The 26,341-nt window shown below is 44.4% G+C and overlaps 1 protein-coding gene across 1 annotated transcript in view; it reads right to left on the bottom strand.

The window, feature by feature from the left end:
- LOC146816481 (exportin-5-like) overlaps nt 1-26,341 on the bottom strand; it is a 1,583,592-nt gene that overhangs the window by 1,026,247 nt on the left and 531,004 nt on the right. Inside the window, 1 exon segment of the mRNA XM_085610325.1 lies at nt 7,762-7,961. Coding sequence (XP_085466451.1) covers nt 7,762-7,961 — 200 coding nt within the window.

Genomic DNA, 26,341 nt, shown 5'->3' with positions numbered 1-26,341 from the left:
GGGCCTGCACCATCGTTTAAATTATTTTTTTTATTTTAAAGGCCCACAGCTTTTAACGTGTCCAATTCGGCCTTAATTCTGGCCATTTCCTCATCTGTGTGTGATCCAAAAAGTGAGTTGCCAGAAAACGGAAGATTCAAGATGCGTTGCTGCGCCTCCGGTTTCAAAGCTGTTAGGCGCAACCAGGAAGATCTTCGTGCACATATGCCATGTGCATAAGAGGGAGAAACCAAACACGCCCCATCCGCTGCATTGCTGATCACCTGGTTGGCTACCAATGCACCTTCTTGGAGAATCTCAGAGAAATCCTGTTGATCCTCCTTTGGGAGTTTGTCTTTGAAATGCTCCAGTGAATCCCATAAGGACCTGTCATAACGGCCCAGCAGAGCCACAGCGTTAGACACTTGAAGAATAGACGCTGCCGAGCCGCAAGCTTTTCTACCCCAAGAATCCTGTGCTCTACTTTCTTCATCTTGAGGAGCGGAGGAGGAAGAAGCAACTGCGTGTGTCTTCTTTGCTGTTGCAATAATGACCGAGTCCGGTGGCAGATCAGATTTGAGAAAAAGAGGATCTGATGTAGCAGGTTTATATGTTTTTTAGGATCCAAGCCGGAGCTGCTTTAGCCGACGGTGGAGTGAGGAAGATGTCCATTACCGGCTCAATGAGACCAGGGACCAAAGGAAGCAATGGTCTAGTCGCAGACCTTTGATGTAGGGTCTCGAAAATAATGGAAATGGTGGTCTGAGGAGCTGACATGGCTATGCCCAGCTTTTGCGCTCCTCTGGCGAGAACATCGTGAAAGGTGTTCACATCATCGATGGGTGACACTCTAGAAGGAGGACTATCTGTAAGAGTAGGTGAGTAGTCTCTTTTAGATGAGTGTGTCGAAGGTGAGGACCAAGATGGTGCTCGCCGCCTCTTGCGATGACCCTGAGTCGACCTACGCCCATGAGATCTGCCTCTGTGTTCTCTGGTCAGAGTAGTGGGGGACCTATCCACTTCCTGCACGAGACGTTGTAACGGCGATCTGTGCAGTGGACTGGAATAGTGCGTAGGCTGCTGGGCGTGACCCGAGGGTTCTTTCTGCCAATGATGGAGAGGTTGTAGCTATCTGGGCGAAAGATGTATTGAAGGAGATCGCTGTCTCGTTGGAGATCGTCTTGAAGGTGATCTTGGAAGCTCAGGCGAATGAGCAGAGAACTGCGTGACGTCGCAATCGTCTGGGGTGAGCTCCGAATATAATGAGAGGACTCTCTGCAAACTCTGGAGCATGATCAGCGTCTTGAAGATCGATGTGACATTGCTGGAGAGTGCCTCAACGTCGACCTGCTCTGCGTCACCAACACTGGTGTATTTCACTCTGGGTCTCGACGACTGATCTTTCCTCGATGTCTGTGAAGATCGGGCCTTCGACGTCGAACGTCGCTTGCACGACGACGGAGGCGATGAGTGCCTTGCCTCCGGTGACGAGGCGTGTCTCGACATTGACCCTCGCTTGGTTGACGTCAACGGAGACGCCTGCTTTGACGCCGATCGCTGGTGACCTTGCGACGGCAGAGCATGTCTCGATGTCGAACGCCGACTCGACGTCGACGACGGAGATCTATTTCTCGACGTTGGGCTAGCCCGCACTAACGGAGAGCGACTCCTCGACGCAGATAGTCACCGGGTTGATGACGGCGGAAAATCCGACGTACCTTTAGTCTTCGTCGACGACCGGTGTTCTCTCGACGGCGAGCCCGCCGTGAATGGTCTTTTCGTCTACGTTTTCATTGCCGATGAAGGTATTTGAGGCGCCGAGCCTGACGCCGATGGAAAGCAGTCTGGAACCTTACTTCTAGATGGAGTAGTAGCTCTCTCTTTCCTCTTCTTCATCATAGACCTGTCTCTTGAAGGAGATTTCCCCTTCTCAACCAGTCCATATAGGCGAATCCTCTCCCTGTCCTTAAGAGTTCTTTTGGACAACAGCTGGCAATGCTGACAGGTCTTGGGATTATGATCAGAAGGAAGGCAGAGAATACAGACAGGATCGGAGTCTGTTTTAGCCTTCTTCTTGCCACAGGCAGGGCAAGAGTCAAAAAGAGAGGGCATTTTTGACTGGAAAATAATGCCTAACTCTCTTAAAAACAGCAGAGATATACTTCAACAACAACAAAAACGTCTAAGTAAGAAGCTTTCGACTAAAAAAAGATAAGTATTTTCTGACAGAAATCAGAAAAAAGTAAGAGCTGAAGTAACCAGGGTCCTGACAGAAGGAGCCGGAAAGAACAACTGACCTAACTGTCACCCCTGAGGCATGATGGGAAGCCAGGGGTCATGGCTGCCTTAAAGGCACAGTGCCAGTTTATGCTATGTGTTTCTGTAGGTTAGCTTTTCAGCTTTTTACACTGAGGTTTTTCTGCAATGCAGCCTATGTGCAGACAATGTTTTTCATTCTTCCTTGCAAGATTTTGATTTTCTGCTGTATATTAAAGCAGTTTTCAAATGAGTTTCTTTCTCCCTTCTTTATTGCAATGTATTTATATACAAGATAGAGGAGAATTTCTTACACCATTGCTCAGCATGGCTATGGAAGGCTGCAGTTATATATATATATATATATATATATATATATATATATATCTATATCCAAAACACTTTTCCCAGCTCTTCCCGCTTCCCATCCGGCAAGACAGCGAAGAGAGAGTCACGGACACCCGTTTTCTTTGTGGCAAAATCAGGTCTTTATTCAAGTTGCAGCTTACGTCGCGTTTCGGATAACACAGTATCCTTGTTCACATGCGGAAGTGCAGTCCACCAACAGTTTTTATATCCAAGTGGCTTTTTTTTGTGTGAGTTCATTTTTTTACTACTGAGTCACGTGATAATAGACATAAACAAAACCTTCATTTAGCGCTGGTTTGCTTCCATTCGATTGGCAAATTCACAATCATAGACATAAATGTAGTTGGAATCACAATCGACAAATTGAGTCGTCTACATATATAAATATATTGCATATATTGTCAAAATAGATGCGTAAATGCCTGAAATATAAAACAACATGTATGAACATTGATTTTGTATACATATTGTATTATTTCCATATAAAATTCCAGTAATGTATGGGATGTTAAGTTAGTGTGGCATAGTTAGGGTAAATCCTCTGCCACTTGAAAATATAAATGCTCAACAATCCATCTTAATGTTGACTAAAATGGTTTGACAACATGAATGTTGTATCTCAAACAGACCATAAAAACAATTCATAAATACTGGAAAGTTAGTGCAATAAACAACCGTTTGGTAATCTGCCAAAATTGTGCAAAAATGCATGTTTATGTAAACCATTAGAGGCCATCATAACATCTAAGTTAGATGTTTCAAAGTGCAAAGCGCTAAATTGATAAGGTGCTGGAGAATATGTGCAAATAGTGCAAATACTTTGTGATATACACAAAGTTGTAGTGCAAAAAAAAGGGGAAAGGGGAGGATAAAAAACAGGGGGAAGGGGGAGGTTACATGTATTAGCAGCTAAGGATATATCACAATGTTGAAATATAGGATAACCTAAGAAAATACAATATAAAAACCCACTGTAAAAACCCTTTATAAAAACTCCTCAAAGAAGTAAAGAATTATTATAAAACATTCCCACAATAAGTCTTCATATAAAAACGAAATGTTAAAAAGTCTTATAGAAAGTTATGGAGATCTTCAGTGTTGTTGAGCCCATTGGGATGTTTGGTATCAAGTTCAACTATCATTCTAGATTCAAGTTGCCGGAGCAGTCTTTCCCGGTTGCCTCCTCTTGGGGGATTTGGGACAGCGGCAATTACAAAGTATTTCAGACATTTAAGGTCATTGCCGTGGACTGCTTTAAAATGTCGGGCAACCGGGTACGTTGGATCATTGTTGACGATTGCACGTAAGTGTTGCAAAATCCTGACATGCACCTGCAATTTTGTGCTGCCTACATATTTGAGGCCGCAGGTGCATGTCAGGACATACACAGCGTACTCGGTTTTGCAGTTGTGATTGCCTTTGATCTTGTATTCAATGGGGCTGAAAGGAGTCATGTATTTAGTGGTTGTCTCTCCAAATCTACATGCTCGGCATGAAGTGCATTTATAAAACCCTTGTCTTGGTTGTAGCCAGGTGGATTTTTTGGCTATGTATTCCGGGCTTTTTCTGACCAACTGGCATCTCATGGACATCCCTCTCCTATATGTGATGGTAGGATTGTTGGGGAGGTCTGGGGCTATAACAGCATCAGTTAAAACAATGGGCCAATTGCGTTTGATGATGGACCTGATTTGTCGCTCCTGCTGGTTGTAGGTAAGGATCAATCTCGGGGTGTTGGTTTCTGATACTTGCTCAGCTACAAGGTTATTATTCTCCAACAATGATTCCCTGGATCTCTGGGCGACCTTGCTAACTGCTTGTTTGAGAGTGTGTGTGTCATACCCTCTTTGTTTAAATCTTATGAGTGCCTCATTGGTGCATCTCTCTTGTTGTTCCTTGGTGCTGCAAATTCTTTTTAACCTAAGGAGTTCCCCAAATGGGATACTTTGTATGAGGTGTCGTGGGTGGGCGCTTGACGCATGTAGCGTCGAGTTCCCTGCCGTCTCCTTTCTGTGTAGGGTAGTGTTAATTGTGCCCTCATGAATAAACAGTTTCACATCAAGGAAATCAACTTCTCTTTCATTTATATGAGAAGTGAATTTAAGGTTAACATCATTATTGTTAATGTTCTCAACAAATGAAATAGCCTCCTCATCATTGCCCTGCCAAATGACAAACACGTCGTCGATGTATCTCAGCCAATATTTGACATGACCTGTGTATTGTTGAGCCCAAGTTTTCTTGAGGATCTGCTCCTCCCACCAGCCAACCATTAAACAAGCATAGCTGGGGGAGAAGCAAGATATATATATATATATATATATAGTAGGTAGTTATAGTTAGGACCACGTTTCCATAGGAAATCCGCAACATTCTATTTTGAATAACTTTTGCGCCGGTCGACGAATCCTTGCGAATTTTTCAAAATAGGTGGGGCGCTACGCTCCGCTCCTACCCTGAAAGTCTCGGGGGGATTCGTCAAGCGGGGGCTGAGATAAAAGGGGGGTCCCAAAACGCGTTTTTCCCATGCATTTTTCCATAGGACCTTTAGACACAGCTACAGCCCGAACGGCTGAACAGAATTACTTGAAATTTGGCAGAGAGGTAGTCCTCAGGTCAAGGAAGTGCCTTTTGTAGGTTTGGTGTAAATCTGTTCAGTAGATTCTGAGAAAATAGCCTTTAAATCAATATATATATCTGAGCCAGCTTACGGTGCGCTTACGGTGCGCTTACCGTACGCGTACGGTGGCGTGCGCGAGCGCGATTCTGATTGGCCCTTAGATCTTAGTAAACATTCGAATCGGTCGAAACCAGGAAGCGGCGGCCGCCATTTTCTCTCTCGCACTCTGAGGGGGGAGCTGATAAACAAATGCCAAAAACATATAAAGGGGCTGTTTAGACAGCGCCCATGCACATAACCATGTTAGTTGAGTCTTCAAAGATCCCCCAAGGCAAAAAACGGTAATTTTTTATTTTTCGAAAATTTCGCCGATTACGCTTACCGTACGCTTACCGTACGCGTACGGTAAAAACATTTTTTTTAAAAAAATCCACACTCTCTCCACCCCGTGTGCAAATGGTGGCCGAAGGCCACAATTTGTGCATGGCATATAAGAGCACAGCATTTCCCAAAAAAATTTCAACAGATTACCTATCACAAGGAAGCGCATAATATGTCCTCCATGTGCGCACGGTGCGCGAAGCGCATCGTGCGTACATGGCCCATCTAGCGTAACGTGGGCACGTGGTGCGCATAGCGCACCGCGTGCCCACCGTGCGTGCACGGCACTAATTGCGTAAAGTGGGCGCGCGGTGCGCGCACGGAACGAACTGCGTTAAGTGGGCGCGCACGCCACGAATGGCGTAAAGTAACTTAGCATTTAAAAAACCGTACAAATTCACTGAAAAAAACATAGGTTTCACACACGTTATAGTTAGGAATTAGCATTTAAAAAACCTTGCAAATTCACTGAAAAAACCATAGGTTTCACACATGTTATAGTTAGCGGAAATTTTACTGATAAAAAACCAATGAAATTCCCCCGTTATAGTTAGTGCAGGAAACTATAACTCACGCGACCGCAATCTTCTGCTGATGACATATGTGTCTTTATGAAAAAAAAATATTTGTAATATATGTATAGCTAAAAATTTATGGAAGAAGACATGGGCAAATAAGTGTCTAAATACAGTATTAGCATCAGCAGAGGATTGCGGTCGCGTGAGTTATAGTTTCCTGCACTAACTATAACGGGGGAATTTCATTGGTTTTTTATCAGTAAAATTTCCGCTAACTATAACATGTGTGAAACCTATGGTTTTTTCAGTGAATATATATATATATATATATATACACATACATACACACACGCATCAAAATGCCCTTGAGCAGCGGGAGGTCACTCGACGGCGCTCTTCTCTTTAAAATCCTCGCTGCAGCTCGCCTCTCTGCTTCCTGCAATGAACCCACGGTGTTTTTCTTTCAGCCTAAGAAGAAGAGGCGTAATTCCTCGAAATGCGTCGGCTTCAAATTAATCATTGCAGGAAGCAGAGAGGTGAGCTGCAGCGAGGCTTTTATTGAGAAGAGCGCCGTCGAGTGACCTCCCGCTGCTCAAGGGCATTTTGATGTTCACATATCTACACGGCGACCCCTGCCGTGGGGAGGAGCACCATTTTCTGCAAACAAACGAAAAGGCTGTGAAGTGGAACTGTTCCACATTGAAGGCACGGTGCTCTCATGCGAAAAAAGGAAGCCCCTTTTTCTGCAATCCATCCTACTAAGTAAATTATAAAGAGTTTAGAGACTTTGATACACCGTACCTACTACAGGAAAATAATGTTATTCACCATTCGAAACCACAAGTTCCAGCATGCCATTAGACTAATGTTGTCACGCCTACAAAGTGCGATGAGGTCAATATGCAAATAAAAGAATGCTAATGGTGAACCCACGGTGTTTTTCTTTCAGCCTAAGAAGAAGAGGCGTAATGCCTCGAAACGCGTCGGCTTCAAATGAATCATTGCATGAAGCAGAGGCGCGAGCTGCAGCGAGGCTTTTAATGATAAGAGCGCCGTTGAGTGACCTCCCACTGCTCAAGGGCATTTTGATATATATATATATATATATATATATATATATATATATATATATATATATATAGCTACATATATACATATATGGTTTCCACATGTATGTTTTATATGTTTCCGGGGTCCCCGCGCATGGACGGGAATATTCATGTGCTTATGACTATTGATGAGGATCCCCTAGAAGAGAAGATAGTAAAATAAGAGGGAAAATTAATGAGGTACTGGAAAAAAGGGAACAGGAGTTAAATAGTCATAGTGGAACTAAGGGCTATAAAAAGAAACAGGGATTGGCAAACCAATAGACTAGAGGAAAAAAGTCCCACAAAGGTAAGGAAAGAAACGGCCTTTAGGGAAGTGGTGGGTAGATGCTTGGTATGTAACAGTGGCTTCTGTGGGAAAGATCTATTAAGAGATGTATGTTGCTTTTCATTAGAGCTTGATCCCAAACAGCCTTCAGGAAAATCTAATTTTTGAAGCTAAACAAACTGGAGAGCTTGAATTTAATTCAGGATCAGTTACAACTACTTTTTAATGTTACTTAACAGGCTAAAGAGATGGCAGCCTTACCTTTGCATCACCTCAGACAGCCAGAGTGCAGCTACAGGGGTCAGCAGCTCTTCCAGGAACGCTTTCTGCCGCTCATAGTTGTCAAAGTGGTTGCTGAGCTGCACCAAACACTTTGTCAGGAGACCCTTCTCCATTCCAGTCATCAACAGCTCGTTGGACAACCGACGCTTCACATTATCAAACAATGTCTGAAAGTGCGGCTGAAAACAGAACAGAGTGAAGAGCTGCTAGGAACCTTCCTGGAATTACGTGATCACGGATTGGCCTGCTCACAAACAATCATTCCAACTACTAGACACAGGAACACACTCTGTTATGTTTCACAAGACACATATTTCATACATGAACCAGCATTCATCTCAGATTCAGTGTGTATTTTAATACAACATGTTTTATATCTTTATACACCATGCTTGCATATTTATATTTTTGCAACATGTAGTTCACCAATTCTTTCGAGAAGATGGAAAATCGTGACCTCATAACAAGCTCACTGGTGGAATTACATTCACAAAATACTCTCAGTTTATTTGTACCTTTACATTATACCATTCAAGTTCTCTCTAAAATACATTAGAAACCGCAGCACTACATAACTACTTACCATGTGGAGAGGTGTGGTGCAGCGGCCAGGGCAGCTGACTCCGGAGCGCAGGGCTCACGGTTCGATCCCCGGTTCCGGTGGCAGCTCAGCTCAGCACCATGTGACTCTGGGAAATAGCTCACTTAATTTCCACGACGGCCTCCAGCGCGCCTTGAGACCCGTAAGGGTGAGTAGTTCGAGCTTTACAATATACGATTTATGATTTACCATTTACCATTAAAGGACAATTTTTATCTTCCAATTCCATCATTCATTTCACAAAGTGCTAGAGGATAAGAGTAACATACGGGCATTGCTAAATCCCCACTATGTGATGTAACATTAGTCAATGGACCATTCCAACACTAGACACCCGACTGTTTTCAGTGAAAATACTTTTCGAGCTGGAGTCGCACAGAAATTTCAACTCTTCAACGCCAGATGACAAGAGAAAAAGTTACTTACCTTCGGTAACGCTCTTTATGGTAGAGGCTCTATCTAGCCCCAGATTTCTCACCTTTTGAATGTTCCTCAGGAGTCACACGGGATCCAGAACTTTTCAGCAGTACCTTGGCACACCACCAGTTGGATCCGAGCGGCTCCGCAATGATGCCGATCAGCTCCAGAAATGAGGTGCAGAGCCTATATATGCACCATCCCCACGCGATGACATGAAATGCTTTTGAGGCTGTCCACGCTCCAGAAGCAGGGCAACAAGAGCACATTGGTTGTGACTAGTGTGCATATTCCTAGACTTGAAATCTTATTAATGGATAGAGCCCAATCACGCAATGAAGAGGATAGGTGGGTCGATGAAGATCTTGCAGCTATATAGAGTCACTTCCAGAAATAGTTCCTCTCACAGAACCAGACTGGCCAGACAATATTTCTTTGTGAATGTATAGCAGGACCCCGATGTAGCTGCCTGGAATATGTCTAGGACAGGGACTCTGTATGCTAACGCAGTGGTAGCAGCTTTGGCCCTGGAAGGATGAGCATGCAGAAGTTCTGGAGGCTGATGTTTGGACAATGCATTGCAGATCTTAATGTAGAGCATGTTCAAGAAGATGGTTCTTCTCTTCTGTACTACCTTACCGTTTGTTGCTTCAGAGAACCCGGCAAAGAGTTAATCATCCACCTGGTGTTCCTTGGTATGACCAATGTAAAAGCTGGGTGCTCTTTTGGTATCCAAGCGATGGAGCCTCTCCTTCTCCTTAGAGGGATGAGGTGGAGCATAGAACGCATGCAAGGTGATGGTTTGACCAATGACCCTCAAGTCCACAGAACCAGTTTGTCTGGAAAGAAGGTAGAATACGGTGGATTGAAACAAAGAGCCAGAAGCTCACTCACATGCTGTGCTGACGTAAAGGAACACCATCTTAAAAGGAGCCGTAAGAGACAACTGTGAAGTGGCTGGGAGTGCACATTAAATAAACTGAAGGCCAGGTTATGGTCCCACTGGGGCATCACAAAAGGAGAAGGGGAACATTTGTGGAGGCCCTTTCAAGAATCGCATCACAAACGGTGACAAACAAAGAGGACTGATCTGGCAAAAGTAAGATTGTAGAAAGGGCCTGAAGATAACCTTTAACCGTGCCCAAAGCAAAGCCTTGTCAGGCAATAGACAATACAAACAGAACGAAAGATAACTTGCCCTAGAGGGGCTGTTAAAAATTGGGTTACTGGTTGACTAGGGTATGAGCCCTGCTCAAGCATCAACCACAATCCTAGTCAGGGTAAGGACTAAGAAATCCCCAAATTAACCTGTGCTCAACCCCCTGGTAGCTTGACACAGAGCAGTCAAGCTTAACTTAGAGGCACTGCGTAAAGAATTTGTGCAACACTTCGAACAGTAAAACAGTGAAAACACCATACAAAAAGATCCCACACTAGGTTAGAAAAATAGAGATTAATTTAATGAATAAAACAAGACCAAAAACAACAAACATCTGCTCAGTACAACCAGAGTTTAGAATTTGTAAAAAATAAACTGTAAAATATCATTTAGAAACCTAAATCGCAAACAGCAGCCATCTGGTCGAGTTAGACCCGGTCAAATTCAAAAGTTCAGGACGACATTGATGGAGTGCAGGTCGAATACAGTCCCAGATTAGTACTGCTAAAGGCTTATCTTCTCAGGTTTTTGTGCCAAGAATCCAGTTCGCGTGGAAGAAGATCACCAGGAGCAAGAAGAGTGTTGCTGCCAGTGGTCGACGTGGAATGAGGAGCAGGCTGGGCGTTGTGAACGGGTGGGCTGGTGCTTTGGTTGGCGGTCCATGCAGGTGATTGATACTAGCTGCGCAATGAGATGAACTTGTGTCAGCTCAAGCTGATTTTCCATGCGAGCGGTGCTGTTCCGTGCGAATGTGCCTGTTTGTGGTACAACAAGAACAAGCGCTCGAATTTAAGCGCTCGAGAGCCATACATAATTTATTTTTACTCAGAGTAGCCCGCTCTCAACCAAACCAGCTGCTCAGATTGGATTTACTGAGCTTAGCTGATGTGGAGTGGGGCAAGCCTAAGAGGATGACATTGTTTCTCCCGTCCCTGCTGTACCTGTCTATCACACCCAGGAATCGCAATTTCATCCTGCGTGACGAGTGCCGGTGTAGAGGAATAAGTGTGTGGCAGAGCGGAGCAGCCGGTGCAGGAAAGCGTGCAGGTGGCGCAAGCAGTATTGAACTCTTACCGGGACCCGCGCCACCTGCCTTTTTCAGCCTGCCAGCTGTGTACTTGGCCAGAGAAGCAGGTAACCGTTGCCCTGGCCAGCTCCGTAGTCACAGTGAGACCCCCTTCCCTGGTTTAAATAGTTGCATAGGTGAGGCGGCTCAGTGGTAGTCCAGGGCACATACAACATTTTTTTTTTTTTTAACAGAGTGAAACTCTTACTTTAGTGATTAAAACAAGGTAGAGAAGGATAAGTTACTTACCTGTAAACCTAGTTCTCTTCCAGTGGAATCCTCATAAGTCATAAGCTCATGAATATTCCCGCCCATGTGTGGGTACACCGGAAAGTATATAAAAAAAATATATATGAAAACATATATATAGCTAGTTAGGACCACGTTTCCATAGGAAAACCTCAACATTCTATTTTGAATAACTTTGGCGCCGGTCGACGAATCCTCGCGAATTTCTCAAAATAGGTGGGGCGCTACGCTCCGCTCCTACCCTGAAAGTCTCGGGGGGATTCGTCAAGCGGGGGCTGAGATAAAAGGGGGGTCCCAAAACGCGTTTTTCCCATGCATTTTTCCATAGGGCCTTTAGAACGAGCTACAGCCCGAACGGCTGAACAGAATTACTAGAAATTTGGCAGAGAGGTAGTCCCTAGGTCAAGGAAGTGCCTTTTGTAGGTTTGGTGTAAATCTGTTCAGTAGATTCTGAGAAAATAGCCTTTAAATCAATATATATATCTGAGCCCGCTTACGGTACGCTTACCGTACGCTTACCGTACGCTTACCGTAAGCTTACGGTGGCGTGCGCGAGCGCGATTCTGATTGGCTCTTAGATCTTAGTAAACATTCGAATCGGCCGAAACCAGGAAGCGGCGTCCGCCATTTTGTCTCTCGCACTGAGTGTTGTTTATCAAACATGATGGCCAAAAACATGTTACGGGGCTGTTTTGACAACTCCCTCCCACATAGTCATGTTGAGGGAGTCCCCAAACATCCCCCAAGAGCAAAAACGGTTTTATTTTTTTTTCGGCAATTTCGCGGGGTACGCTTACCGTACGCTTACCGTACGCTTACCGTAAGCTTACCGTACGCTTACGGTAAAAAAATAAAAATAAAAAAAACACTATCCACACTTACCCCACCCCCTGTGCTTTTGGTGGCCGCAGGCCACCAAATGTGCAGGGCTTATTAATAGAGAAAAAAAACGTAATTTTGGCAACATGAAATTATAAAATCGAAATAAAAAAAACACTATCCACATTGACCTCACCCCCTGTGCTTTTGGTGGCCGAAGGCCACCAAATGTACAGGGCTTATTAAAGTTGATAAAAACCGTGCACGGAACGAACTGCGTTAAGTGGGCGCGCACGCCACAAATGGCGTAAAGTAACTTAGCATTTAAAAAACCGTACAAATTCACTGAAAAAACCATAGGTTTCACACACGTTATAGTTAGGAAATAGCATTTAAAAAACCTTGCTAATTCACTGAAAAAACCATAGGTTTCACACATGTTATAGTTAGCTGGACATTTTACTGATAAAAAAACCAATGAAATTCCCCCGTTATAGTTACTGTAGGCAACTATAACTCACGCGACCGTAATCCTCTGCTGATGACATATGTGTCTTTATGAAAAAAAAAATATTTGTAATATATGTATAGCTAAAATTTAATGGAAGAAGATATGGGCAAATAAGTGTCTAAATACAGTATTAGCATCAGCAGAGGATTGCGGTCGCGTGAGTTATAGTTGCCTACAGTAACTATAACGGGGGAATTTCATTGGTTTTTTATCAGTAAAATGTCCAGCTAACTATAACATGTGTGAAACCTATGGTTTTTTCAGTGAATATATATATATATATATATATATCTATATATCTATATATCTTATCTACTGGCGGTCGCCAGTAGATAGTTATAGTTAGGACCGAGTTCCCATAGGAAATCTGAAAATTCTATTTTGAATAACTTTGGCGCCGGTTGACGAATCCTGGCGAAATTTTCAAAACTAATGGGGCGCTCCGCTCAGCTCCTACCCTGAAAGTCTCGGGGTGATTCGTCAAGCGGGGGCTGAGAAAAAAGGAGGGTCCCAAAACGCGTTTTCCCCATGCATTTTCCCATAGGACCTTTAGTCGAAGGTACAGCCCGAACGGCTGAACAGAATTACTTGAAATTTGGCAAAGAGGTAGTCCTTAGGTCAGGGATGTGCCTTTTGCATATATGGTGTCAATCTGTTCAGTAGTTTGAGAAAATTGCAGTTAAAAATACATAAATATCTATATGCGCACACGGTGCGCGCACGGTGCCGTGCGCGAGCGTAATTCTGATTGGTGGTTAGATGTCAGTCAACATTCGAATCGGTCGAAATCAGGAAGTGTCGGACGCCATTTTGTGTGTTGCAGTGAAAAACAAAGGTGGAGAACGTGAAAAGGGGGCAGGGTAGAGAGTTCCTGACCCCCTAGCCTTTGTCAGGGGGTCCCTGAAGGACCCCGAAGGGTGAAAAAAACATTTTTTTTTTTCAAAAAATCACGGGGTGCGCGCACGGTGAAAAAGCCTTAAAAAAACCAAAACACTTTAAACGAGCCATTAAATAAATATATAAAAAATATAATAATACATACATAAATTAGCATTTAAAAAAACCTTACAAATTCACTAAAAAAAACATAGGTTTCACACACGTTATAGTTAGGAATTAGCATTTTAAAAACCTTGCAAATTCACTGAAAAAAACGTAGGTTTCACACATGTTATAGTTAGCTGGACATTTCACTCGTAAAAAACCATTGAAATTCCCCCGTTATAGTTAGTTCAGCTAAATAGAACTCGCGCGACCGCAATCCACTGCTGATGATGTCACATATTACATCACTGTATTCACTAAGATACTGTTAATAAGTCAGTTATACAATTAATTTTACAAAAAAAAACATCCATTTAGACACTTATTTACCCATTTATTCTTCCATTAACCTCTAGATATACATATATAAAAAATATGTATGTTTCAGAAAGACACATATTCACTAGATGATGTCATCAGTGATGTCATTTGAGATGTCATCAGTGATGTCAGCAGTGGATTGCGGTCGCGCGAGTTATATTTAGCTGAACTAACTATAACAGGGGAATTTCAATGGTTTTTTACGAGTGAAATGTCCAGCTAACTATAACATGTGTGAAACCTATGTTTTTTTTCAGTGAATATATATATATACACATATACATTTTTTGACAAACAATCAATGCAGCCTCCCATACACCACAGGCTGAGCAATGCCGTAAGATTTATCTTTGCACACATACAAAAACAAAGCAGGAAAACAAAGGACATTTGAACTGCTTTTAACCCCTTCGGTGCCCGCCCCTTTCCCCGCCCTGTGCCGGCCGTTGCATTAGCGGGCGGGGTTTGTGACGAGCTGGACTCGTCATGGGCACAGCGCCACCGCGGCCCATGACGAGTCCAGCTCGTCACGGGCACCGAAGAGGTTAATGCACAGCAGAAAACATAACCCTGCAAAGAGAAAAGCAGGCATTGTCAGCTCATAGGCTGCATTGTAACTTCGATAGTACAGAAAGCTGAAAAGCTAACCCAGAGGAACACAAAGAAACTGGTACTTTGCCTTTAAGGCAGCCATGACCCCTAGCTTCCCATCATGCCTCAGGGGTGACAGTTAGGTCAGTTGTTCTTTGCGGAGACCCAGAGGTCAGGGCACAAAGAGATGACACTTTTTAGATCATTTGCCCGGGGGGGCGGGAGGGTTGCTTATGACTTTGATGAGGATACCCCTGGAAGAGAACTAGGATTACAGATAAGTAACTTATCCTTCTCTTCCAGGGGATTCTCATCAATAGTCATAAGCAGAAGAATCGAGTAGCATGCCCATCCCTTCTTCCTACGGGCAAATGAGAACCATAAAAATGGCAGAAAACATCAAAAAATACCGATTCCAATGTGGTACTTTAAAATTTGGGACCGCGTAGGAGGCAGGGCCCTACCCTGCCTATTCCGGTATTAGCGAACCGCGAATGGCAAATGCGGTATGTACAAGTGCTTTGCATAACATTTCAGCGATAAACGCACTTTGTATACGATATTTCACATTGACTTCGTGGGTTCCATCTTGGAGCGGTGGCCATCTTATGGTTGCCCTCACATAGGCTACACATTAAGGACAGGTACAGGCCTTCAGAACACATGCGCCTTCCATTTGACTTCTCTGTGACCTATGCGATTTGGATCCTCCGCCCCAGGTCAGTCCGGTCCCACGAGCTCCCCGTCCTACGGCCACCTGTGATTAGCATCAGGGTTTGACACACCATAAAGCCTTTTCATCCCACACAAGCCTCCGGCTAATCTCTTTCACACCTGACTCTTCCTGCTTTATGGCTTGTTTTACAAACAGGAGGTGCCCGTGTTTATTGGGGTCTGCTGATATCTGATGTGGGATCTGAGCCTCGCTGGGTAAATAATTGTGGGCTGGCTTAACTGGAATGTGGGATGGTCATCATGACTCTGCCTTTTCGTTTGTAATGAATACATGTGAATGACCATATCGTAAAACGAGGAATGTGTGCCTGAAGCATGATATTTTGTACATAAGGAGAAGGCCGTTTCTGTAAGTTTAAGCAGTCTCCTGAGAACATACATTGTGTTGTACTTCTCGGATACCTGTAATTGGTCTGCAGCCAAAAAATTGATCTTTGACTTCACCCAGAAGACTCTGTGTTTCTGTAGGTCTGAAACAGGAAGAACCCGAAGTCTTAGGGTGTGTTCCCCTGCACCACTGGAGTTTAAAAACCCAGTACTTCAGTTGGCGCCCAACTCGGGGCGATTTCAGCGATACCGGTCCAAGCCAGAAGTTCGTGAGGAGCTTCGTGTGGAAATTCCGGAGGAAGGCCGCCACTTCATCGACCCCTGCATGTCGACGTGGTCCGAAAGTCTTTTCTGCGAAGTTCTCCGCGTCCAGACGGCTACGAAGGACTGCTGCCCTGATTAATCGCCTTGTTTTGGACCCTTGAAGATTTTGTAGAGCGAAACAATTGAGAGTCTTCTGGTGACGCCATCGATCATTGATATTCAGTTAAGTATAAGTGGAGCGTCTCCCAGTTTTGTTTGGTATCCTTCGGGAATTTGGTATCCTTCGGGATCGCTTTGATTTGGAACTTGCAAGTGCCAAAGCCAGAGGACTCGTGTATTCACGAGACTATCGTATTCGATAATCCTTTGAAGTTTGAAACTAGACTAGTGAGCGAAGATGCCTGGTTCTAGTGTATTTGGAAGTTTGTTTTGTTTGGGTTGTAGAAGGGATTCCCAATTAGAGGATTCGTGTCCGGTTCCTCCAATTGGAACTCCAACTTATGAGCTTTATGTAAAACATGGCGTGCGCCCCATTGCATATAATGAAGTATGGATCCGATACACCAGAAAGGACGGTGTTTTAAAATGGCCCCAAAATGGTAGTTTCGATACAGATATCTTAGATAATTTGGAAGTTAAGTTGTTTAAAAAGAAAGCCCGGCCGGCGATGTTTGATTCTTTCCGCCTATGGCGAAAGGAAGCCAAACAGAAGGAAATTAAGCTAGCAAAAAGGAATAAGAGAGAAAAAGGTATGTCAATGATGCAAGCAGCTGTGCAATTTAAAGATAATGAGGAGGAACAAATGAATGAGCAGTTACATAGACAGCGCAAACTAGGGATCGATAAATGTTACCCATTTTTGTCACCCCTACCACAAGATGAGACAAAAGAGAAAGAGAAAGATTCCCTAATGTCCCATTTGCTAAGTTCGCCACCCCCGTATGCGCAAAATGCCACAGCGCCTCCACAGCTCGTGAATATGCAGCCTCCAGTTAATGTGCCACAAGCCTTCCCACAGCCGCCAGCTCCTCCTCAGCTGGCTCCTATCCCTACAGTGCAGCCCTCTCAAGGGCCGCCAGTTTTGTTACCTGTTGCCCCTGCGCTTCCTGCGACTTTGCCTAGTACATCAGCTGCCTCCCCTGGCGCTCTTCCTTACACTACCCAGGTACCTGTATCTGCATCCGCTTTTCTTCCCTCTGTCTTTCCCCCCCGTTTTCGCCTCAACTTCTCCTTCAGCACGACAACGACTAGCTAATGTAGTTACTAGTTTAATGTCGCCTCTCTTTGGGTCATCTAGTATGACCCCTGGTTTACAACGTAAGCAGTTGCGTAGTCAGCTGCCTAATCCTGAAGAGAAAGAGGTATTAGATCATATGGTGCGTAGGTGGATTGTTTTCCCTTCACTCTATGATGTGGAATCAGTTGTTAACGTTTTTCACCAATGGGACGCCCCAAAACAGAGGTATGTGTTTGACAAAATGTGTGAATTCCTCTGTGAGGAATTGGAGGATCATGGTTCAAACTCAAACCCGCAGGAGTTGTGTCGAGTGCGATTTGATTTTGGAACAGGTACAATTGTGGGTCCTGATGTAGATAAAGCAGTTGCGACTTTACAGTCCTTCAGGAATGGCGATTGTCAACAATCATTGTTCGAACAGGAATTCCCTGTGGGGAAAAAGGTAAAAGCTCGCCAATATCCGATGCTTGAGGTTCCTCCAGTTTGGAGACCTGCTGATGCAAATGCTAATCCAGCTGTTCCAGCTCATTTTCAGCGTGTTTGGGTACATGTCCCATGGAAGCGTTCTGAGGTGTTAGCGCTTAAGCAGACATTGCCTGACCCCCGTAAAAACCCTGCAGGATATTATAAGGAGTTATCACAAACTGCAGACTCGTGTGTCATGAATCTGGCTGACATAGATATGTTGTTCGGGAATGTGGTTCCACAGCCTTTATGGGGATCCATTCGTAATGTAGATCACGCTGCAGAATTGGGTAACACATGGGCTAATATCATTGCTGCAGACACTAGACAAGTTGGTGGTGCAAAACCTGAGCCCCTCGTAGCAGACCTCCCTGGTAGAATTATTACCTAAATGAAAACTATAATGCCCGCCATGCGCGTGAATTGGGATAAACTATCCGCATGCAAGCAGAAAAAAGATGAGACAGTGTCCGATTTCTTTACAAGGTTTGAAGAAACGTTTATTGACCACAGTGGTCAAGACATGAGTACTGAAGGTGGCCAACGGTTATTTGTTGATAAATTTGTGCAGAATCTACTTCCCGAGTTGTGTAAGAAATTAAAAGATTCAGAGAGTTCTTGGGCTGTTTCCTCTTCGGCGCAAATACTGGCTACTGCACAGTATTACGAAAATAGAGATAAAGACGAGAAGGATAGAACAGACAAGAAAACGAAAGAATTGAAAACGAAGGTCCTTTTACAGCAGGCTTATCCGCCACGTGGAGGACAGAATAATTATAGGCAAACCCAAGGTATCTATCAGCAACCCCAACAGTTTCAAAATAACCAGCAAATGAATGGGTATTATCAACCACGTATCCCTATAGGTCCCAATCAATGTTCATGTTGCAGAGAGGAAGGTCATTTTAAGTATAGTTGTCCTAAATTGTTGCAGCGTACTAATAATGCGTATGGCACAAGAGGTAGAGGTGGTCAGCAAGCTCTTAGAGGTAGAGGGCGTGGAAATGTTCCCCAGAACGCGCGTCCTCTTCCGCCTCAAAATACGATAAATAGCTTTGATCAGCAAGCCAATGCAAATGGTAATACAGCTCAGTACTATAATAATGACTATTATGCAGAAGACAACAATGTGGAAGGTGATGATTACTAGGACAGCCATAGACAGAGAGAGGGAGTTGTTTCAGTACCAGTGGATCAGAGTGGACCGTATGTTAAGGTGACCACAGCGGGTGTAACAGAGCCCTTTCTGCTGGACACTGGTGCTGCAAAGAGTTCAATTATGCATTCAAAACTCCCTGGCGCGCCTTTGTCTGGCGAAATAAATGTTTCAGTAGGTTTTTCTGGCGCCCCAGTTAGGAACCCGATTTCTAGTCCTATGCCACTTTCTGTTGGACCTTGTGAGTTAAAAGCACCCCTCATCCTAACGACAGGTTGTGGTGAAAATCTGTTAGGGTTGGATTTGTTAAAAAGATTGCATGCAACACTATATTGTTCTCCCTCAGGAGTACAACTTACATTAGGTAAGGAAGTGATTTCCCCAATGTATTTGTCAAAGAATACATTGCCACCTGAATTGTCATCCCTTCCGGATGCCCTTTGGGCTACTGGTCCCAATGATGTGGGTCTCTTGGAAATACCGCCATACGTGGTCACTTTGAAAGCCAATGTCAGATTGCCACGCATTCCCCAGTACAAGATCTCCAATGAAGGTCAGAAAGTGTTGTTAGCAATTGTCAGTGATTTGATTAAAAAGGGTGTAATCGAGGAAACAAGAGGCAATGTTTGCAATAGTCCTGTTTTACCTGTTTTAAAACGTACGGACCCTTCACAGCCACCTGTTTACAGATTTGTGATTGATCTTAGAGAGGTAAATAAGATTATTGTGCCACAGTTTCCAGTTGTCCCTGATATAACTGCCTTGTTAACTATGATTCCAGCCTCCGCTGCATGGTTCTCAGTGATCGATTTAAAGAATGCTTTCTTTAGCATCCCAATTGCAGAGGAGAGCAGGGACATTGTTGGCTTTAGTTTAGGAGGTCGAAGCTTCCGCTTTAAACGCGCTCCACAGGGCTACTGTGAAAGTCCATCAATATACAGTCAGACTTTAAAAGAGCAGCTTGATGCACTTGTTTTACCTAGTGGCGCTATCCTTATTCAGTACGTTGACGATTTACTAATAGGCGCGGATACTGAAAAAAATTGTAAAGAAGCTACATTGTCATTGTTAAGTCATTTGTCTGCCTTTCATCATAAAGTGTCTCTCTCAAAACTGCAATATTGTCGACAAGAAGTGACCTACTTAGGTCATCTCTTATCGAAGGAGTGAAGGAAACTGACCCCAGGAAGAATTCAAGCCATTGCACAATTGAGCGTGCCAAGAACACAGAGAGAAGTGCGTGCTTTCTTGGGCATTACTTCATACTGTAGGCACTGGATACCAAATTTTTCTTTGCTGGCAAAACCTTTGTTAGCATTAACATGTAAAAACACACCGAATCCTGTCCCATGGTCTGAAGAGTGTCAGAAAAGTTTTTGGGAATTGCGTGATGCATTATGTTCAGCTCCTGTGTTGGGTACCCGCGACTACAGTAAGCCTTTTACATTGTATGTTCATGAAAAGGACGGTTGCGCATTATCAGTGTTAACACAGATGCAATACGTTGAACCCAGCTACATTATTTCCGATTCCAGCAGACATAGATGAGATTGAGCAGCATGATTGTCTGTTCAGAACAGAAAAAGAGACGAAAGGGAGAATAGATCTTAAAGATACTCCCCTAACTGAGTCTGATGGTACCTTATGGGTGGATGGTTCGTGCTTCAAGCTTCCGAATGGTGATACGACTGCTGCATATGCTATCACGACTTTGCACACGATTGTTGAAACTGCATGTGTGCCACATAATTCAGCTCAAGCAGCAGAATTAATTGCCCTTACAAGAGCATGCGTGTTGTCTGAAGGAATGAAAGTGAACATATATACTGACAGCCAGTATGCCTTTGGCGTGGCCCATAGTTTTGGGCGATTGTGGAAAGAACGTGGGTTCCTGACTTCGCATGGAGCTAAAATTCAGAATGGCAAGTTGGTGAATGATCTCCTTGAGTCACTGACCTTACCGTTACAAGTTGCGATTATGAAATGCAGTGCGCACAAGAAAGTCACTGATGATGTTGGTCGTGGTAATGCGTTTGCTGATGAAATCGCGAAAGAAACAGCAAAAGATGTGAAGACTCGAATGTATGTTGCAGGCCCTGCAAGGTGGGTTGGTGATGTTGGAATGTGTGAAGACACGATAGAGAGTGTGAAGTCCCTTCAAGCTGAAGCCACAGAGTAAGAGTTGAGCAAGTGGAGAGAAAGCAAGGGTAAATTGGATGAGAATGGTTGTTGGGTTGATCTGTCAGAACACCGGCGATGGTTGCTAACTGATGCATATGTGCTTCCAGTGGTTACTATGGCACATGGAATGGCACATATCAGTGTGAAAGGAATCTGTAAGTTGTTGGCTCCAGTATGGCAGAACGCTGGAATTCCCAAGTGTGCAGAGAATGTGGTCAAGAATTGTATGGTATGTTTGAAATACAACCCTGGTAGGGGAACCCCAACTCCAGCTGGTCATTTTGCGCCTCCATCATATCCATTTGAGGTTTTGCAGCTAGATTTTATCCACATGGAAAGGTGCAAAAACTTGAAATATGTACTGGTTGTTGTTTGCGCTTTTTCAAAATGGATAGAAGCATATCCCCTAAAAGACAACACTGCTTTATCCACAGCCAAAGCCCTTGTGAAAGAATTTTTTCCTAGGTTTGGAATGCCAAGAATGGTGTGGAGTGATAATGGGAGTGAATTTGTGGGTCGAGTGATGAAGAATGTGTGTGAGGGGTTAGGGATAAAGCAGAAATTCCACGCTGCAAATCACCCCCAATCAGCTGGATTAGTAGAGTGCTACAATGGCACTCTGAAGCTCAAACTGGCCAAAATCCAGGCGAGCTCCGGTCTTAAATGGCCTGACGCTCTGCCTTTAGCACTCCTATCCACAAGAAGGACTGTGCATTCACGAGTGGGACTTAGTCCATATGAAGTGGTTTTTGGCCGCCCGGCCAATGTATGGGGTGTGCCAAGACCGACAATATGCAGCGAAATCGAACATCCAGTACTGCTTGACTATCTGTATGAATTGACGGCTAAATTGCGTGTTTTACACCAACAGGTGCACGATAGTCTCCCCCAGGCCTCTGAAGCTCCAGGACACCATATCGAACCTGGCACGTGGGTACTCGAGAAAATCTTTCAGCGAAAGAACAACGATGAGCCCCGTTGGATCGGCCCTCACCTCGTACTTCTGTCGACAAGATCAGTGGTTCGAGTGAAAGGGAAAAATAATTGGATTCACGGCGCCCACTGTAAACGGATCCCATTGCCTCTACCATATGACCGGTGGGTCCAGGAGGGTATCGCTGATTCTGAAAGAGACACTGTACCTCGTTTTGTACCATTTAGTGATGCACGCGTAAGAGGCACAACTTCAGAACAAGAAAGTGACGATATTTTGCAGGAAGCTGTGCCACCGTCAATTCGATTGGACACCACAGAGCCTGACCTCTTGTTTCAAGACCAGACAGTACCTGGCAGAAACCGATATAACTTGCGACCAAGGCCTATGGACAAATAAAAACTCCCTTCCCTTACTATTTTTTGATATTATAGCTCTCCCATCTGAAGGACTTTTTGATTTTTTGTTTTTCGAACCACCATCCGGGTTCAGCCGCAGGGTCGCGGTGCCAAGACTTTGGGGTACAGGCCGAAGACGTTAGGTCAACGGTTCTGGTTGGTCTAGGGCGTTCCCTGGACTGACAGGCGTACTCCTTAGCAGAAGATACTCACCCGCCGCGAGCGGCACGATTAGAGGATGGAGTTTTTCAAGATGGAGAGACCCGCTGAGAAAATGAACTTTAAGACGAAAATATGTAGAATAATGAAGAGCAAACGTTTTGTATTATTATGTCTGTTTGTTTTATTTAGTATGATGGTGTTTACTGTAGGTTATGTATTCTTCTCCTCTCAAGTACCATTTGCACCCACTGAACAGCCTATACCTCCTCCTACTGTCTCCTTACACTCTTTCCACCCTCTGCCTGAACACGAACAAGCTAGACGTTCCGAGTTTGTAAACAATTCATTCATTCAACTCCTGCACCAGCACCAACTAGTCATGAATACAACCAATTGCAGGGTGTGTGGTTTAATGCCACACACCATTAACAAGGGTATTCCTTATCTAGTGCTGCCGTTTAGCTATAATGGATCATCATGGGCATTCCAGACCATGTTTCTTTTTGCATTAGATGCCTACTCCCCGCGACAACCGCGTTCCATCAGACCTAGCACAAACAATAAAGCCTTAATGAAAGGAGTTGCCGATATGAGCAGAGATATCGACGCATACTCATCTATTCCCAAGGATGAATTGCGGGCTTATGTAGGTTGGAACGCGACGGGGTATAGCATTAGTCTGGGTGAAAGGCAGCGGAAAATGTCATCCCCAATTTGGGTCGTACCCCACATAGGTCGGTTCTGTTCACAAGGTAATGGTCAGAATCCAAGAGCTCAACTGGGGAAAAGTGACTGTACTGAAACGTACACTTTTCCATCACAGTTTTCCCCTGCGTTTTTGGCTGCCAAGGGTACATATTTTGTTTGCAATGACCGAGCATATACATGGTTGCCCCCTGATTTCTCGGGCACATGTTATATTGCAAACTTGCTACCGCCAACATTTACTGCTGCCTCTGATTATCACAAGACCAGAGTTGTAAGAGGCGTGGTTAGTAAGGAGGATACTGCCGGTCAGGAAGCGTGAGACTTCTTTCTGGGTTTCCTGCCGTTTTGGGGACCTATGGTCAATAGTAGGAACCTGAGACAACTGACTCGTGTGGTTGAATCCACTGTTAATGTTACGGCTGGTGCCCTTGGTAATTTGACAGCTGAGCTCCAAGCGGATCGCCTCATGACTTTGCAGATCCGTTTGGTTCTAGACGTCATACTTGCAGACCATGGTGGGGTATGTAAGGTCATCCAATCTAGCTGTTGCATTTTCATACCAGATAACGCTCCAACAGTTTATCAAGCCATCTCCAAACTGCATAAAATATCTGAATCTATTCACGTGGATAAAGGAGATTGGTCACTGGTGGGGTGGTTCTGGGAACTGATATCTGCCTGGGGTTGGAAGATTCTGATGGTCATTGGAATGATCTTAGCCATTCTTTTCCTGTTCTGTCTGTGTATACAGTGTGCTCCTGCGATATGTGGCCTCTGTGCTACATTATGCGTAAGGAAACCTGTATCGAGGGACGAGCTAAGTAATAGGATGATGCTACAGCAACATCTCCATGACTTTATGAATATAGACCTGGACTCGGATTAAAATGAGTATAGTTATTGCCTATGTAAGGGCAAAAGGAGGGTCTGTGGTACTTTAAAATTTGGGACCGCGTAGGAGGCAGGGCCCTACCCTGCCTATTCCGGTACTAGCGAACCGCGAATGGCCAATGCGGTATGTACAAGTCCTTTGTATAACATTTCATCGATAAACGCACTTTGTATACGATATTTCACATTGACTTCGTGGGTTCCATCTTGGAGCGGCGGCCATCTTATGGTTGCCCTCACATAGGCTACACATTAAGGACAAGTACAGGCCTTCAGAACACATGCGCCTTCCATTTGACTTCTCTGTGACCTATGCGATTTGGCTCCTCCGCCCCAGGTCAGTCCGGTCCCACGAGCTCCCCGTCCTACGGCCACCTGGGATTAGCATCAGGGTTTGACACACCATAAAGCCTTTTCATCCCACACAAGCCTCCGTCTAATCTCTTTCACACCTGACTCTTCCTGCTTTATGGCTTGTTTTACAAACAGGAGGTGCCCGTGTTTATTGGGGTCTGCTGATATCTGATGTGGGATCTGAGCCTCACTGGGTAAATAATTGTGGGCTGGCTTAACTGGAATGTGGGATGGTCATCATGACTCTGCCTTTTCGTTTGTAATGTTCTGTAAGTTTAAGCAGTCTCCTGAGAACATACATTGTGTTGTACTTCTCGGATACCTGTAATTGGTCTGCAGCCAATAAATTGATCTTTGACTTCACCCAGAAGACTCTGTGTTTCTGTAGGTCTGAAACAGGAAGAACCCAAAGTCTTAGGGTGTGTTCCCCTGCACCGCTGGAGTTTAAAAACCCAGTACTTCACCAACAAACTTAGCATTAGAATAAATTTGTCAAGGAGGCGTGGCCTACTTTGGTATCTGCTCTGGAATCGGAATCGAGACAATAGTGTCTTATGAACGTATGCACCGATTTCCAAGTTGCTGCCTTGCTGATCTCGGCCATCGGTACATTATGTAGATAAGCTATAGTAGCTGCTTTTCCCCTAGTGGAGTGAGCTTTGGGAGAAACCAGTAGGGGTTTCTAGGAAACTGGCTCTATATATACTATACCAAAATTAGGTACAGTGTGTATAGAGTCCAGGTGACCCCAGAGGTAGGTAGAGGTTAGAGTTAGATAGAACCTTACTCTCTATTTGTGGTCGAGCAGTAAGGCAGTATCAGCGGACAGTGTTAAGCATTTGATGTACACACTCAGTCAGCAAATGAAATAACTGAACTCCAGGCCAATTGTTTTTGTATTCAAAATATACTGTTGTTTTTTTTTTTTAGAACCAAGCCTGCCTGGTACAGGTAAGCATTAAATACTTTACATTAATAAGTTGCTGAATGTTGAACAGTTTCAAAATGCAATAGGAATTGTATTTTGTTTGATTTACAGGGGATGCAGTAGTATGCAACACTTAGCAAATACAGTGCATTGAAATGAATAGGCTTTATCAGTAAATTACAGGTAAGTCACTTTTTACGTTACTTTTCTACTCTGGATACCTAGATTCACCACTTGGAAATTTTCTGCAAACAGGTAAGTAAATACGTTCTGGTTATTCGTGCGATTTTTAAAGAATATTTTTAGATTTCAAAACTCCACATTTAGAAACTTTTTGAAAGAAAATTGTCATTGTTATCCAATGGAGGAAAAATAGGTTATCGGTTCACAGGCAAGTTATCGACTGAGAGAGTTAAGGTTCCGGGGTAGACTCAGGGATCCCCCAGGGTCAGTGATGCACTCTTGTTACACCCTCAACTGAACTAGGGCGGCCGGGTGCAGAGTGTTGAGGTCCAATGTTATCCTATGGAGGATAAGGGGTCTCCGGTTGGTGGCTGCTAGCGAGCAGGCCACACGGCTGTGGGAGCAAAGGTCCTGGGGTTTAGCTCAGGGCAAAGGGGGATTCAAGCCAGCACAAAAGATGCACCCTCAGCGGCACTAGGACGGCCGGGTGCATAGTGCTGTTTTCGTGTCGGGCACCCTGTTGTTTGTTATGGAGAGGCTCCGGTCAAAAGAAACACTGCAGGCTCAGGGACGAAGACCTTCTGGGTGCGACCACCACTTCGAGGGGTAAGTTGGGATGTCTTGGGTTGGTTAGGCACCGTTGGTTGGGGCACACAAGGCCATAGGGCGTCAGGTGCAGGGATGCATTTTGGCGTCGGAAAGTCTTACACGCTCTTGGTCGCGGTAGAGGGGGTCCTCCGGATTGAGGATGCAGGCGTCGGCTGGGCCCTTGAGGCTGGTCTGGGATCTCTGGATAGGATCGCCAGGGAGACGGTTGCAGGGTTGGCTGGATTTGCGGTCTCCGGCTGCTGCCAGAAG

Source organism: Triturus cristatus, chromosome 6 (genome assembly GCF_964204655.1).
Source record: "Triturus cristatus chromosome 6, aTriCri1.1, whole genome shotgun sequence".
Taxonomy (NCBI): Eukaryota; Metazoa; Chordata; class Amphibia; order Caudata; family Salamandridae; genus Triturus; species Triturus cristatus.
The sequence above is the reverse complement of the archived record's forward strand: the minus strand, read 5'-3'. Positions and strand labels throughout refer to the sequence as shown.